This window comes from Ursus americanus, chromosome 22, assembly GCF_024610735.1.
Source record: "Ursus americanus isolate L20-20 chromosome 22, mUrsAme1.1.p, whole genome shotgun sequence".
NCBI classification, from domain to species: domain Eukaryota; kingdom Metazoa; phylum Chordata; class Mammalia; order Carnivora; family Ursidae; genus Ursus; species Ursus americanus.
In genome coordinates this window covers 52,850,705-52,867,398 of record NC_142148.1, presented here as the reverse complement: position 1 = coordinate 52,867,398, position 16,694 = coordinate 52,850,705, and the positions used below count along the sequence as shown (strand labels likewise).

Below are 16,694 nucleotides of genomic sequence, written 5' to 3'. Positions count from 1 at the left end.
CCCACCCTGTGAGCATCACAAGAAATGACTTTTCACTATTGGAAGTTGAATATTGAAGTCTCCAATTGTTGAGGGGTCTGTTTCTCTTCATTTTTGTCAGTTTGTTTTATATATTTTGGAGTTCTCTTGTAAAACGTTCATAATCTCGAAGGATGGGCCCTTTTGTCATTATAAAATGTCCTTTTTTTTTCTAGAAGAAAAATGTCATAAAAGTTTGTCTTATATTATCAAAGCCAGTCTCGTTCTCTTTTGGTTACTACTTGCTTAGCATTTATTTTCCTTTTATTTTCAACCTCTCTGTCTTAGACTTAAAGCGTGACTCCCTCATAGGCAGCAAATGGAGATTATAGGGTTTTTTTTAATCCATTCTGCCAATATCTGCCTCTGAATTGGAGTATATAATCCATGAATATTTCATTACTAATCAGCTAGCATTGGTATCTGTTTTTTGTTTTGGTTTGGTTTTTTGGCTGTATATGTCATCTCTTTTCTAATAGTCCTCCATTACCGGTTTTTTATGTTATGTTCTAGCGTACCGAATACATTTCCATGGTGCTTCTTTTGCTATATATTCTGGGTTATGTTCTTAGTAGCTTCCCTCAGATTATAATTAACACCTTAAATTATAACATTCTAATTGGATTAATACCAGATTAATTTCCATGGCATATAGAAACTACCTTCATGTAGATTCAATGCACACCCTCCCCTTATTGCCATGGTCATACAAATTATATCTTTATACACTGTGTGCTCGTCAACATGTTTATAATATTGACTTCAGGTGGTGCCTTTTAAATCAGGAGAAAATAATACATTGTTTACAATTATACACATCTTACATACTTTTATATTTTTTATTTAAATTCATTAGCCAACATATACATACTTATATATTTACACTTTCTTGTATATTAACCTATGCAACTCTTTATTTCTTCATGTAGAATTAAGTTACTCTGTTGTCTTTTCATTTCAGCTTGAAGGACCCTTAGTATTTCTTTGTAGGCCTTGTGAAAGCAGTGGGTTCTCTCAAATGTTATCTGGGAATGTCTCAATGTCTCCTTTATTACTGAAAGACATCTGCTAGATACAGAGCTCTTGGTTGACAGTTTCTGTCTTTTGGCACTTTTCATGTCATCCCACTGCCTTCTGGCCTCTGGTTTCTGATGAAAATTAGCCATAAAATTGAGGAGCCTTTGTAAATGATTAGTTGCTTTCATGATTTTCTCTTTGTCTTTGGCCTTGAACAATTTTATTATGAGGTGGGTTTATCCTGCTTGGACTTTTTTGAACTTCTTGAATATTTTTATTAATGTTTCTCATGAAATTTGGTGAGATTTTGGCTATTGTTACTTCACATATCTTCACTGTCCCTCTCTTTTATTTATTTTATCTTTTACTTATTTTATATTTCATTCCCTGTCTTTTATTTTTCTGGGGACTTTTCTTTGTGCATATGTTGGCATGCTTATTGTATTATACAGGTCCGCGAGGCTCTGCTATTTTTTTCTCCCATCCATATTTTTTAACTCACTGTTCATCAGACTGGATCTCTATTAATCTATCTTCAAATTTTTGTCTTTTTCCTGCTCAAATCTGTTGTTCAGCTTTGTTGTGGCTTTGTGTCTCCCCAAATTATACATTAAAGTTGTACCCCACAGTACCTGTGAAAGTATCCTTATTTGGAAATAAGGTCTTTGCAGATATAATCAAGATAAGGTTACACTGGATTAGAGTGTGCCCTGATTGAATGGCTGCTGTCCTTATAAGAGCAGGGAGGTTTGGACACACAGACACAGAGGGGAGAAAGCCACCATGTGATGACAGAGGCAGGGTTTAGAGTGATGCAGATGCAATCCAAGGAAAGCCATGAATTTCCAGAAACTACCAAAAGATAGCAAGGGGCAAGGAAAGATAGTTCTCTAGCTCTTTCAATAGGAAACAGAGCCTAAGTTATAGCTTGACTTCAGATTTCCAGCCTTCAGATGTGTGAAAGAGTAAATTTCTATTGTTTTAGCCCATGTAAAGTGTAGTAATTTCTTACAATGGTCCTAGGAAGTGAATACAAGCCCCTTTAGTGACATTTTCAGTTGTTACTATACTTTTCAACTCCAGAATATCTGTTTCTCTTTTATAATTCACATCTTTTTTATTGTTATTCTCTACTTGGAGAGATATAATTCTCATACTATGTTTTAGTTCTTTAAATATCATTTCCCTTAATTCTTTACATATACTTAAAAGAGCTGATACAAAGTATCTGTCTCGTAAGTCCAGTGTCTGGACTTTGCTTAGGGACAGTGTGTATTCATTGCTTTTTTCTCCTTGTATATCAGCTTATGTGTGGGGGACAGCCCAAGAGCACCTCCAACATCCGTCCCTCTAGAAAGACTAACTGAACTCAGTATATAGCCATCCTGATAGTTATGATTTATTACAGTGAAAGCACACTAAGCAAAATAAGCAAAGGGAAAGGTGCATGGGAGGTTCAGAGAAAACCAGCCACAAGCTTTCAAGAGAACTGCTCCAGTGGCATCACAAAGGTACACTTCATTCCTCCAGCAATAAAGTGTGAAACATCTTCCAGGAAAGCTCATTAGAGACTTTGTACTCAGAGGTTTTTAGTGGGAACTGGTCATTTAGGCACCCTCTGCCTAGCACATACCTGAATTTCAGAGTTCTATCAGCAAAGATATGTTCTGCATAAACCACAGGGTTTGCACCAACAGTCTAGGCACAGCAAGCCACACTTACCAGAGAATGGTGGGGACCCTCTTGATTCCAAGTTCCCAGACTTCAGACAGGGTCAGTCTGACAAGCAGGCCTGTCATAGGAAAGCACACTTGGCCCTGGTATGCCAACTTTTTTCTGCACAGTCAGACTTCTGGTTTCCCTGCAGGTATCTTGTTACTGGGGAGGGGGACTGTAAATTGGTTATTTAAAATAATATCATATGACAACTCTAGAAATCGGATTCTCACTCTTCCCTAGGATTTGTTGGCTTTGCTATTTTTTGTCATTGCTTTCTCATTAGTGACTTTAATGAACTAATTCTCCAAAGTCTGTATTCTTTGTCACGTGTGACCACTGTAGTCCCTGCTCAGCTCTATGGCGGTCAGCTATTGGCCGGAGAGAGATCTCACGAACAGCCTAGAACTAAGTCATTCAGTCTTTGTCGAAGGGCTTCGTGAGCATGTTGAATCGTATCTTCAAAATTCAGCTGGTAGCTGAAAACCTTCATTGTTGCTTGTGCAGAACATCCAGGTCAGGCAGGGGGAGAGCTAAGGGCCTTCTAGGATCTCTCCTGGGTATGCTTACAGTGTTCTAGATTCATAAGAATAAGTCAGAACTTTTCAAATCCCCTCATGGAAATCTCATTTTTTGGTGGTCCTTGTAAGCTTTCTATTACTCTATTGTTTGCTCCAACTAATATCTATCACTTTAACCAACCAACCACAAGTTAAGCAACTGCCTATAATTTCTTTTTTGACAATTATGCTGGGAAAAGGCTTTTTGTTCTGGGCAAGCTCCAAGTGAGATTAAACACAAACAGTCAAACAAGTAGGGTCTTGCAGACATCCCTCAGACCCATTAGTGGTAATTCTCTAGAAATGAGGTTTTGAGGGAGCTCCGGACCCATTCTGTTCTCTCCAGTGGCTGCCGCATTGCTGTCTTTCACTGTGAACATGGGCTTTAGTTTTCTGAACTACTCTGCAGCCACAGGGCAGGGGATGGGACTAGGCCATGTTAAAACAGCACAAAACTCATGGTTCTGACTGAGACTCACCTGTTTTTTTTTCCTCCCTCTTCCACCAGTATCAACATTCCCTCTACTGCTGCAAGTTTGAGTTTATTTCCAGAGTTCTTAAGATGTTGGTGGCAATTTTTGCCAGTTTCCTCATTGATTTTTTTTTGAGGAGAGAATTTTTGGAGGTCTTTAAGCTGCCATTTGCACTAAAGTCACTCACCACATCATACTCTTTTGAATATCCTCAAGCCACAGTCCATGACTGATTATCCTCAGGTGTTTGCAGGAATCACAGTTCAACGTAAACTGTGTCTCAGAGAGACTCCTCATGCAGTTGTGTGCACACTGTTAGGTCACAGACATGAAATTCAACTTCAAAATAGAGCGTCACTTTAAAAGGAATTAAATTTAAAAAAAATAAAAGAATTTTCTTAAAATCGTATACTGAATAATATGACGTGGCACCTCTGGATAATAGTGACCAACCAGATCCTCAGGTTGAATTTAGGTCATTAAACAGGGCTTTGTTGTTATATTCTTCCTCCAACTTAAAAAAAAACTAAAGCTTATCATATGCACAATTTTGTAATGGTAGAGTTTGGATATTTAATATATGTATGATTTCTTGAACTTGTAAATTTACTTAATTCATCTTCACAGTCATAGAGAAAGTTATTTGGGAATAAAATCAATTATCTTTGGCCATGTATATTTTACTTATCTTGATAAGGCTTGAACTATATAGAAAGAAAACATGAAGATATACAGAGATTCCAAGATATGGTGTAAAGCTGCCTATCATTCTAAATCCACACTGTATCTTTAAAATATATGTACAGGCACCGGGGGGGCTCAGTCGTTAAGCGTCTGCCTTCGGCTCAGGTCATTATCCCAGGGGCCTGGGATCGAGCCCCGCATCGGGCTCCCTGCTTGGCGGGAGGCCTGCTTCTTCCTCTCCCACTCCTCCTGCTTGTGTTCCCTCTCTCGCTGTCTCTCTCTCTGTCAAATAAATAAAATCTTTAAAAAAAAATAAAAAAAATACATGTAAAATTGCTCCAAATTGCCCAAGGCCTCGCTAGAGCAGTCAAGAGGAAGTAGCTGATTTTCATCATCCTGTTTGCCTGGAGACCACTCCAGACACGTACATCACACTGACGTGTGTGCAGCAGACGGGTTGGGAAGGACTCGGCTTCTCGCTGGGCCTCATGTCACAGTGGAAGTCTGAGCCTCACGACAGCATTACTGTGGCTTTGAGTTGACCGCACTGAGCTGTGTCTAGGCAGCATGCGGTTTGCTTGGTTGGTTACGAGTTGTCTGTTGACTGCGAAACAGCTCCAGTCACATTGACCTCCCATCGCCTCGTCCTCAAACTTTCCTCATCGCCTCCTGATTCCATCCATATGATGTTCTTTCTGCAGGCATCACCTCCTCCTCCACTGCCCACTCCAGCCACTACCCAGGCTGCACCCCAAGTTACCCGAATGCATTCCTCAGATAGGGGTTCAGTCAGCCCCTCTTCCAGAGAACCTCCCAAAATCTCTCTGACTAGAGCTGTGCCCAGGTCATCTTTTTCAGGGATCTCCTATTAGTTGACCTTTTTATTGTGTGGTTATTTTATGTATATCTTCCCAAGAATAATTAGGATCCATGGAGGGAGAGAATGTGAAGTTCTTACCAGTAATCCTGCACTTACCTCCTTGCACCTGGTGAACGGGACAGAGATTCTCCAGAGACAGTGCAGTGAGGACAACACGTTGCAGTGGGGAGGGTGCAGGATCTGAATCTGCATGGTCTGCACCATGCCTCGCTCTGCCATTCACACCACATGACACACAGCAGGATCAAAAAACATTTCTAGGAGACGTCTCCTCATGTCGAAAACAGGACTAACAGTCATTCCTCAAGGGGGCATTTGTGAGGAGAGAGAGAAGTTGTATTCATGTAAGATCTTGGGATGTATCTGTCATGCTACCCTTCACTAAATGTTGGTTGGTGGCCTACTGACAGCCTAGTCTCACATTACTGGGTCATGTCCTCTGAGCAAAGCATGATCACTCAGAGAGGCATGCGCCTCTCTGCAGCTCTGAGATCCTTGTCTTGTCACAGCTGTCTCTCTCCATTGTCACAGTCAACCCCAGTCAACCTATGTTATGGGCATTATTTTCTCAGTTCTTTTCTTTTGTGTCTGACATTTTGTCTTTTTCCCTGCCACTTTTTCTTAAAACATGGGTGGCTACAGCTGGATGTCTCTCCTGGAGTCTAGAGGATGTAGGATACATAGGAGCACTGTGGTGTCACTGCCCTCCCGGCCGGGTTGACCACGGTCTCTCAGGGGTTTTCCAAAGACCCACCCTCAGGGGTCTTCCACATGTCCTAAGCAGTCAATGCATTTGTTCATTTAGTCCAAACTTGTAAAATAAGTTTGGTCACCTCTGCATGCAGCCTACCTGCAAAGGAGTTAAGTGACTTGTCCAAATTGAGGCAAAAAAGCATGGTTAATCCTACAGTCACGGAAGACATGGGATGAGTCATCAAGACAATTTCCTAGAGAAAAGAACTCACACATGAATCCTTAGAGGTCACTTCTTACATCGATCTATTCAATGAACATATCATTCTAAATATACTCAGTTTTCCGTTGTATAGGACTTTTCACAACTAACTGAAGCAGCATGCATCACCAGAATACCAGAGGAAGCTAAGTGCGGGGGCTTCAGAGGGTCACAGTTTTGAGGACAGCATTCATCCTGTGCCAAAGTCCAATGACGCACTGCGAGCCCAGTGCGAGACACAGCACCTCTCTGTCCAGGAGCCCCCGACACTGAGATTCCCGAGACGGTGTAGACTGTGCCCAGGGCCCTGAAATGGAAAGAGACACAGGGATGGTGAGTCTGAGGTCATATGATGTCTATAAGAAGGAAGTGGCAGGGCCTCCCCTGATCCAGTGTCAACAAATCACCTGAGCAGAGAGTGAGAGGAGTGGGGAGGAAAGAGGACGGGGCTGTGATGGAAAGACCCTTCGAGTTCTGCTTCCTGCGGGGCCCAAAGTCGATTTTACCTACTTGCCCCACTCAAAGGGAGGACAGGGAAGTCATGCAGATCCTTCCCCTCCCCTTGATGGCCTCCCACAGCTGATGTACCCCAGGGGTTTGTGGCAAGGCAGGCCCACAACTCCTCCTGCTGTGTTAGGGCCAGATGTACATACAGAAGGGGACCTTGGAGAGAGAGTTGCATGCCCATCCACCTGTCCACTATCCCCTCCTCCCAGAGGGGGGTCTCTTCACTGCCCAGGAGCCTCCTCTTAAGACTGCAGCCTCTTCCACAGCCTTGCACTCAGTGAAGTGACCTCCACAGCTTCTTCCTCCATTGTAGATCACTGTAGAGGGGGATCCAGAGGGAAGCCAACCTCAGAGAGAACTTGTTCCAGATTCAGAACAGCAGAAGGGGCCCCTGGGTAGCGCAGTCGTTAAGCGTCTGCCTTCGGCTCAGGGCGTGATCCCGGCGTTCCGGGATCGAGTCCCACATCGGGCTCCTCTGCTGGGAGCCTGCTTCTTCCTCTCCCACTCCCCCTGCTTGTGTTCCCTCTCTCGCTGCCTATCTCTCTGTCAAATAAATAAATAAAATCTTTAAAAAAAAATAAAAGAACAGCAGAAGGACCAAAGACCATGACAGATCACCCAAGACCAACCCACTCTCCACTGTGGCAGTCAGGGGGATCCCCTTCACCTCGTCCTGTGTTGCTCTCTCTCCATCATTCCTGATTGGGGGACAAAATAGGGAAGGCCTCAAGGACAGGGAGAGAGAGCTAAGCACATCTTGTGGGTGCTCCACTCTGAGGAATGGGAGGGACCACCCAGCCCTCTTTGGCACACGCCAGTTAACCTCTGCCTGATACTGGACCCAAGGGTTGATTGGGTCTGTTGTTTGGGTGTACACATATAGTATCAGGAAATTGGAGGGAAGCAGAACTTTCAAGGGAAGAAGAGGGACTCTGCATTTTTTTCCCAGAGCAAAGCTGGTTCCAGTCACTAACATAATAATCCACACCAATACTTCCAGTGCAGGACTGAGTGATCTGACCAAAAGCTCCAAAAATTGTGGACAGCTGGGTCAGCAAACCATACCCAGGATCTTAGAAATGGGGGTGCATCAACCACACAGTATCAGAGAACCAGAGGAGAAAGGACGGCCCCCATTACACTACTCCAGAACTCAGCAGCAGCCACTTGGCCACAAAATGACAGCAATAACTCTGGACAGTGAGAAGGTACAGACAGCCAACAGGTTTTTATCTCACTTCCCTGTGAGCCTTGAGGACAATGTAGGCATCAAGCTGCTGTCCCACACTAAGCAGTAATAATCAGCCTCTTTTCCAGGCTGAAGCCCAGAGATCAAGAAGCCTGGCTGCCTGACCTGGAGCCCAGGAATCTCTTCTGAGAGGCAATTGCAAATCTGGGGGTCAGGAGTTTGGCAACAAAGCCCAGGTGTTGCTGAAGCTGAGCTGCTCCCCTAGTGCACGTGCTGGTGGCCATCTCTCCTTGGCCCTTGGACACTGAGGGTGGCTGAGTCAACCCCACCTGGACCACAGACCCTGGCACGGGGGAGGGACAAGTAGAACAGTGAGTTGGGTGAATGAGGGAGTGGACCAGAGCTGAATGAGGGGCCCCCCACAAATCTTCCACCCAGAAAAGTTCAGCTCTCATCTGTGCAGAAAGTGAGGAGCACAATGAGAGGGGCACAGGTCGTGTATAGATGCTCAAGAGCTCTGCTCCCTGAGATTCCAGAAAGGGGCAACCCTAAGTCCCTCTTATTCTCTCCCTAGGCACCATGGGGAGATGGGCTCCTGCATTCATATATGTCCCTGCTCCTTGACACTCAGCCCTGGGTACCATCTCTAGCAGAATGATGCCCCCCACAAATGTCCATGTTCTAATCCTTGGAATCTGCCCGCATGTTGCCTTACATGGGGAAGGGGAATTAAAGTTGCAGATGGAATTAGGTTGCCAATCAGCTCACATTAAAATCAGGAGATGATCCTGGATTATCCAAGTGGTCACAAGGTCATGAAAAGTGGAAGTGCAGCAGAAGAGTCCACTAGGATGTGGGGAAGTCAGTCAGCTATTGCTGGCATTAGAGGTGGAAGGGGCAACTAAGCAGGGAGTGTAGACAACCTCTAGAAGCTAGAAAAAGCCAGGAACCAGATTCTCTCCCAGCGCTTCCAAAAAGGAACACCCTACAGACGTATTTATTTTAGTCCAGTGAGGCCCATATGAGACTCTGACCTGCAGAAGTGTAAGACACTATATTTATGAGGTTTGAAGGCAATACATTTGTGGTAATTGGTTACAGCAATGGGAAACTGATACAGTAATTCCCAAGTCAATGGACTGAAGAAGAAGAATCTTGATCATTTCAGCAGATACAGAAAAAGCATTTAGGACAATTCAACATACATTCAAGATTTTAAAAACTCTCAGCAAAATAAGAATTAAGAAAGACTTTGTCAACTTGATGAAGGACACTTACAGTTTATAGTTAACATAATAGTGATGGAAGATAAAATTTTTTCCTCTGAATTCAACACGACAGAGGAGTTGGGGACTATCATAACAAATACTAGGGTCATCTACTGATTTCATTTCCTTTGGATGTATCCCTAGATATGTGATTACTGGATCATACGGTGGTTCTATTTGCAATTATCTGAGGAAACTCAGTACTGTTTTCCATAATGGCTGTACCATTTTACATTCTCACTAACAGTATATGAATGTTCAAATTTCCATTTTCTTACCAACATATATATAAACCATCCTAACAGGTGACATGATATTGTCCTTTGATTTGGATTTCTCTGATGATTAATGATGCTGAGCTGCTTTTCATATGTCTGTCAGCCATTTGTATTTCTTCATTGGAAAAATGTCTATTGAAATATTTAGCCCATTTTTATGTTGGGTTAAACACTTTCTTAAAAGATTCATTTATTTTGAGAGAGAGAGAGAGAAAGCACAAGAGAAGGGAGGGTCAGAGGGAGAAGCAGACTCTGCTGAGCAGGGAGCCTGATGTGGGACTTGATTCCAAGACTCCGGGATCATCACCTGAGCAGAAAGCAGATGCTTAACCAACTGAGTTATTCAGGCGCCCCTGGATTAAACACTTTTATTTTAATGATTAGTAGCAGTTTCTTATATATTTTGGATATTAGCCTCTTCTTTATTTTTTAAAGATTTTATTTTTTAGAGAGAGAGTGAGCAAGTAGTAGGTGGGGCATAGGACAAGGTAGAGAATCTCAAGCAGAATCCAAAATGAGTATGGAGCCCAAAGCAGGGCTTGAACTCATAACCCTGAGATCATGCCCTAAGCTGAAATCAAGAGTTGGATGCTTAATCAGCTGAGCCACCCAGGGCCCCTAGTCTCTTTTCTGATACAAGGTTTGCAATTGGATTCTCCCATTCTATAGACTGCCTTTTCATTCTGTTGATTGTTAAAGAGACTATCCTTTCCTCATTGTGTACTCTTGGCACCCTCATCAAAGATCATTTATCCATGTATGTGTGAATTTATTTGGGGGCTCTCTCTTCTGTTCCATTGCTCTATCTACCTGCTTTTTTTTTTTTAAATTAATGTATAGTATATGTTTCAGAGGTGAAGTTTAGTGATTCATCAGTTGCATATAATACCCAGTGCTCATTACATCACGTGCCCTCCTTAATGCCCATCACCCAGTTACCCCATCCACCCACCCAACTCCCCTTCTGCAACCCTCAGGTTGTTTCCCAGAGTCAAGAGTCTCATAAGGTTTGTCTTTCTCTGATTTCTTACCCTTCAATTTGCAAAGAGCAATAGACAGATGATCTAAGCAGAAGATCAACAATCAACAAGATCTCACTCTTTGCATCAAAAAACAAGGGCTTTGGATGACACACTGGACCAGATGGACTTTAGAGATATATTCAGAGCCCTTCATCCTAAAGGAGCAGAATGCACATTCTTCTCAAGTGCACATGGAACATTCTCCAGAATAGATCACATACTGGGTCACAAATCAAGTCTCAACAGGTACCAAAAGACTGGGATGGTTCCCTACATATTTTCAGACCACAATAATGTAAAACTTTTTTTTTCTTTTTTCTTAAGATTTTATTTATTTATTCGACAGAGACAGAGACAGCCAGCGAGAGAGGGAACACAAGCAGGGGGAGTGGGAGAGGAAGAAGCAGGCTCATAGTGGAGGAGCCTGATGTGGGGCTCGATCCCATAACGCCGGGATCACGTCCTGAGCCAAAGGCTGACGCTTAACAGCTGTGCCACCCAGGCGCCCCCACAATGCTGTAAAACTTAAAGTCAACCATAAGAAAAAATTTGGAAGACCACAAATACATGGAGCTTAAAGAACATCTTTTTTTTTTTTTTAACATTTTATTTATTTATTCGACAGAGACAGAGACAGCCAGCGAGAGAGGGAACACAACCAGGGGGAGTGGGAGAGGAAGAAGCAGGCTCATAGCGGAGGAGCCTGATGTGGGGCTCGATCCCATAATGCCGGGATCACGCCCTGAGCCGAAGGCAGACGCTTAACCGCTGTGCCACCCAGGCGCCCCAGCTTAAAGAACATCTTACTGAAGAATGAAGGCGCCAAGCAGAAAATTAAAGAATTAAAAAAAAAATGGAAGCAAATGAAAATGAAAACACGACAGTTCAGAACCTTTGGAATGCAGCAAAGGTAGTCCTAAGAGGGAAGTATATAGCAATACCGATCTTTCTCAAGAAACAAGAAAATTCTCAAATACACATCCTAACCTTACTCCTAAAGGAGATGGGGAAAAAACCCAGCAAATAAAGCCTAACGCCAGCAGGAGAAGAGAAATAACAAAGATTAGAACAGAAATCAATGATATAGAAATCAAAAGAACAGTAGAACAGATCAACAAAACTAGGAGCTCATTCTTTGAAAGAATAAGGTTGATAAACCCTAGCCAGACTTATCCAAAAGAAAAGAGAAAGGACTCAAAATCACAAACGAAAGAGGAGAGATCACAACCAACACTGAAGAAATACAAACAATTATAAGAACATATTATGAGCAATTATGTGCCAACAAACTTGGCAATCTGGAAGAAATGGATGCATTCCCAGAAACATATAAACTACCAAAACTGAAACAGGAAGAAATAGAAAACCTGAACAGACCCATAATCAGCAAAGAAATTGAAGCAGTAATTAAGAATCTCCCAACAAACAAGAGTCCAGGACCAGATGGCCTACCAGCGGAAACCAAACATATAAAGAAGCATTAATAACTTATTCTCCTGAAGCTGTTTCAAAAAATAGAAATGGAAGGAAAACTTCCAAACTCTTTCTATGAGGCCAGCACTACCTTGATCCCCAAACCAAAGACCCCACCAAAAAGGAGAATTACAGACCAATATTCCTGATGAACATCGATGCAAAAATTCTCACCAAGATACTAGCTAATAGGATCCAACAGTACATTAAAAGGATAATTCACCGTGACCATTTAGGATTTGTTCCTGGGCTGCAAGGATGGTTCAACATCTGCAAATCAATCAATGTGATACACCACATTAATAAAAGAAAGGTCAAGAACCATACGATCCTCTCAATTGATGCAGAAAAAGCATTTAAGAAAATACAAAATCTTTTCTTGATAAAAACTCTCTGCTGTGTAGGGATAGAGGGAACATGCCTCAGCATCATAAAAGCCACATATGAAAAACCCATGGCAAATATCATCCTCAATGGTGAAAATCTGAGAGCTTTTCCCGTAAGGTCAGGAACATGACAAGGCTGTCCACTCTCACTACTGTTGTTCCACATAGTACTGGAAGTCCTCGCCTCAGCAATCAGACAACAGAAAGAAAAGACATCCAAACTGGCAAAGAAGAAGTCAAACAAGGTACTCTATGGAGAAAGTCCCAAAGACTCCACCCAAAAATTGCTAGGACTCATACAGGAATTCAGCAAAGTGGCAGGATATGAAATCAGTGCACAGAAGTCAGTTGCATTTTGATACACTAAGAATGAGGCAGATGAAAGAGAAGGCATCGATCCCATTTACAGTTGCCCAAAAAACCCATTAAATTACCTAGGAATAAACAGAACCAAAGAGGTAAAGGGTCTGTACTCTGAAAATTATAGAACCTTATGAAAGAAATCGAGGAAGACACAAAGAAATGGAAAAACATTCCATGCTCATGGATTGGAAGAACAAATATTGTTAAAATGTCTATGTTACCCAAAGCAATCTACACATTCAACACAATCCCTATCAAAATACCATCAGCATTTTCCATAGACCCAGAGCAAACAATCCTAAAACTTGTATGGAACCAGAAAAGACCCCAAATAGCAAAAGTAATATTGCAAAAGAAATCCAAAGCTGGAGGCATCATGATTCCAGACTTCAAGCTATATTACAAAGCTGTAATCATCAAGACAGTATGGTACCGGCACAAAAACAGACACATAGATCAATGGAACAGAACAGAGAATCCAGAAGTGGACCCTCGACTCTATGGTCAATTTATCTTCCACAAAGCAGGACTGAATACCCAATGGAAAAAAGACACTCTCTTCAACAAATGGTGTTGGGAAAATTGGACAGCTACATGCAAAAGAATGAAACTTGACCACTCTCTCACACCATACACAAAGATAAACTCCAAATGGATGAAAGACCTAAGTGTGAGACAGGAATCCATCAGAATCCTAGAGGAGAGCATAGGCAGCAACCTCTAGGACAGCAACCTTTTTCATGACACATCTCCAAAGGCAAGGGAAACAAAAGAAAAAATGAACTTGTGGGACTTCATCAAGATAAAAAGCTTCTGCACAGCCAAGGAAACAGTCGAAAAAACTAAGAGGCAGCCCACGGAATGGGAGAAGATATCTGCAAATGTCTTAATCAGATAAAGGGCTAATATCCAAAATCTATAAAGAACTTATCAAATTCAACACCCAAAGAATAAATAATCCAAGCAAGAAATGGGCAGAAGACACGAATAGACATTCTCCAAAGAAAACATACAAATGGACAACAGACACATGAAAAATGTTAAATATCACTTGGGAAATACAAATCAAAATCATAATGAGATACCACCTCATTAACAAGTCAGGAAATGACAGATGTTGGCAAGGATGAGGAGAAAGGGGAACCCTCTTGCCCTGTTGGCGGGAGTGGAAACTGGTACCTAATTCTGGAGAAGAATTTGGAGGTTCCTCAAAAAGTTAAAAACAGAACTTCCCTATGACCCAGCAATTGCACTACTAGGTATTTATCCCAAAGATACAAATATAGTGACCCGAAGGGGCACCTGCATCCCAATGTTTATAGCAGCAATGTCCACACCAGCCAAACTATGGAAAGAGCCCAGATGTCCATTGACAGATGAATGGATAAAGAAGATGTGGTATATATGGAATGGAATATATATACGTGGTATGTATAATGGAATACTACTCAGCCATCAAAACAATGAAATCTTGCCATTTGCAATGATGTAGATGGAACTGGAGGGATTACGCTAAGCAAAATAAATTAATCAGAGAAAGACAATTATATGATCTCATGCATACGTGGAATTAAAGAAACAAAACAGAGGATCATGGGGAAGAGAGGAAAAATACAACAAGATGAGAGAGAGGGAGACAGGCCATAAGAGGCTCTTAATCATAGGAAACAAACTGAGGGTTGCTGGAGGGGAGGTGGTGGGGGATGGGGTAACCGGGTGCTGGGCATTAAGGAGGGCACGTGATGTAATGAGCACTGTGTATTATATGAGACTGATGAATCACTGGCCTCTACCTCTGAAACAAATAATACATTATATGTTAATTAATTGGATTTAAATAAAAAAATAAAGAGCACCCTTGCATAAAAATAAACCAACCAACAGACAGACAGACAGACAGAAAGTAGGCCAGTGATTACCTGGTGACGGGATGGTTGGGGGAGGGAAGGATTGTAAGGGCATCAGGGAATTTTTTGAGAATGATGACTATGTTCATTATCATGGGTATATACATGTCTCAAAACTCATCAAATTGGGTTTGTTTAAAAAAGTCTTCCCCTATGGACTCTGGGAAACAAACTGAGGGTTTCAGAGGGGAGGGGGTGGGGGATTGGGCTAGGCCGGTGCTGGGTATTAAGGAGGGCACGTATTGCATGGAGCACTGGGTGTTATACGCAAACAATGAATCATGGAACACTACATCAAAAACTAATGATGTACTGTATGGGGAATAACAAAACATAATAAAAAAATTAAAAAAAAAAATCCCATTATCCTGGCAAGAGAGAACCCATCCCTGATCCATCAGATGCCAGCCAGGGAACAGTAGCTATTGTGCATCTGACCCAGAGCCTGGGGCCTGGAGGGAACTGCTGCTTCAGAAGAACCACATAAGGAGATGCACGAAGGCTGGAAATCCTGGCTCCTAGGTCAGCATAGATGTTCATGGAACCAGGCTCAGGTGTGCCCTTTAAGGTACCCCTCCCATCTTTTCCCAACACACAAAACAAGCAGGAAAGGGTATCCAGAGATCATTGACAAGAATCCCAGAAAGATGCCAAACTTGGTAAATGGCCAACGAGGAGACTGAGGCTGGAAAGTCCTGCCTGCCCTGAGTCCATCTGCAAATTATCTTCCTCTGCCTTTGTCCCCTTCACACGCAGGATTTGATCTCCTTCCGTGTTTTTCCCCACTAGGTGCTGATGCAGTTCCAGAGACTGAACTACAATACGACAAGTTCCAAAACCAAACACAAAACTAAAAAAGCATCTCAATGGAAGAAGCAGGACACAGTCTTCCTGGCCTTAGAGCGGAGAAAGGCAACCCCAGTCCTGGGGCAGGAAGGTGTTCTGGGGCGTACAAGTCTTAAAGACTCCCACTTTCAGTGGTTGTTGCTACTCCTGGGAAAGTCCCTGCAACCTCTAAATCTCAGGAGTTCCAGGGGCTGTCTCTGCTGTTTGCCCAAATTCATTGACTGAAATGGACCCGTGCTCTGAGTAAGGGGGATTTTGGGGTGCCCTCCAGTGGCTAGGGAGAAGGGCTGGCACTTCTCCTTCCTCCCACATACAGTAGCTGATGACTCTGGAAGATTTCCTAGGTCAGGAACGAATATGAGAGTCTGTGCAAGTTTTCCATTACTGCAGGAAGTAAAAGACCCAAACCACACACATGGGTTCTAAAACAAAACAAGGGCTTTAATCTCCTAACATGCAAATCTATCACGGTACTATTTAAAACAACTAAATGGTGCCCCCTACATAAGGAAATAGATGGGGGGAAGGGGTGTGGAGGAAATGGGCGCAAGGATGCAGCTGCTGAGGAATCCCTGCAGGGCCACTGGACACTTGCTCAGCCCTGAGGTTGACTGCGGCCAGTTCTTCTCCTTCTTGAGTGCTGCTGACCAGCTAGGACCGGGGCTCCAGCTGGCAGGACAGGGTGTAGCTAAGGACAGAGGGACACCTGTGAGTTGCCCAGGAGCTTCCATTCAAGAGTCCCTGCCAGTGTTTGCCCACAGCTGGAGTCAGGCGCCCCGGCAACAAGGCCTGAGGCTGCCCAGGGAAGGAGGATCCCAGGAGTGGCCAGCAGAAAGAGTCCACCCCGAACCTCACCGACCCAGCTCCTGATGGGCCTCACCTCTCAGCCTCGCTGAGCGGCTCCATAGCCTGGAACCAGGCCCAAAAAGGATCCTCGGGCTCTAGAGTGTAATTCTCGGCAGCCACCTGGAGCAGCATGATGTCCGTTATGACTTGGTATTCCTGAGCAGAGAGAGAAGCACAGGATGCATAGGGAGCCTGGGGTGGTGGGGGGGGAGCTGCAGGGCCTGGTGACGGTTGAGGAGCGGGACCGGGGACCCATCCCAGGTCCTGGCAAACATGGCCACCCTCCTGCCTGAAGATTCATCTGGT

The 16,694-nt window shown here is 43.2% G+C and overlaps 1 protein-coding gene across 1 annotated transcript in view; it reads left to right on the top strand.

Moving 5' to 3' along the window:
• Nucleotides 1-15,767, top strand: part of LOC148108178 (uncharacterized) — a 128,267-nt gene extending 112,500 nt beyond the window's left edge. The window contains exon 9 of the mRNA XM_087853895.1: nucleotides 15,486-15,767. Within this exon, the coding sequence (XP_087710021.1) occupies nucleotides 15,486-15,767 (282 nt within the window). The remainder of the gene's footprint in view (nucleotides 1-15,485) is intronic.
• The last annotated feature ends 927 nt before the right edge of the window (nucleotides 15,768-16,694 follow it).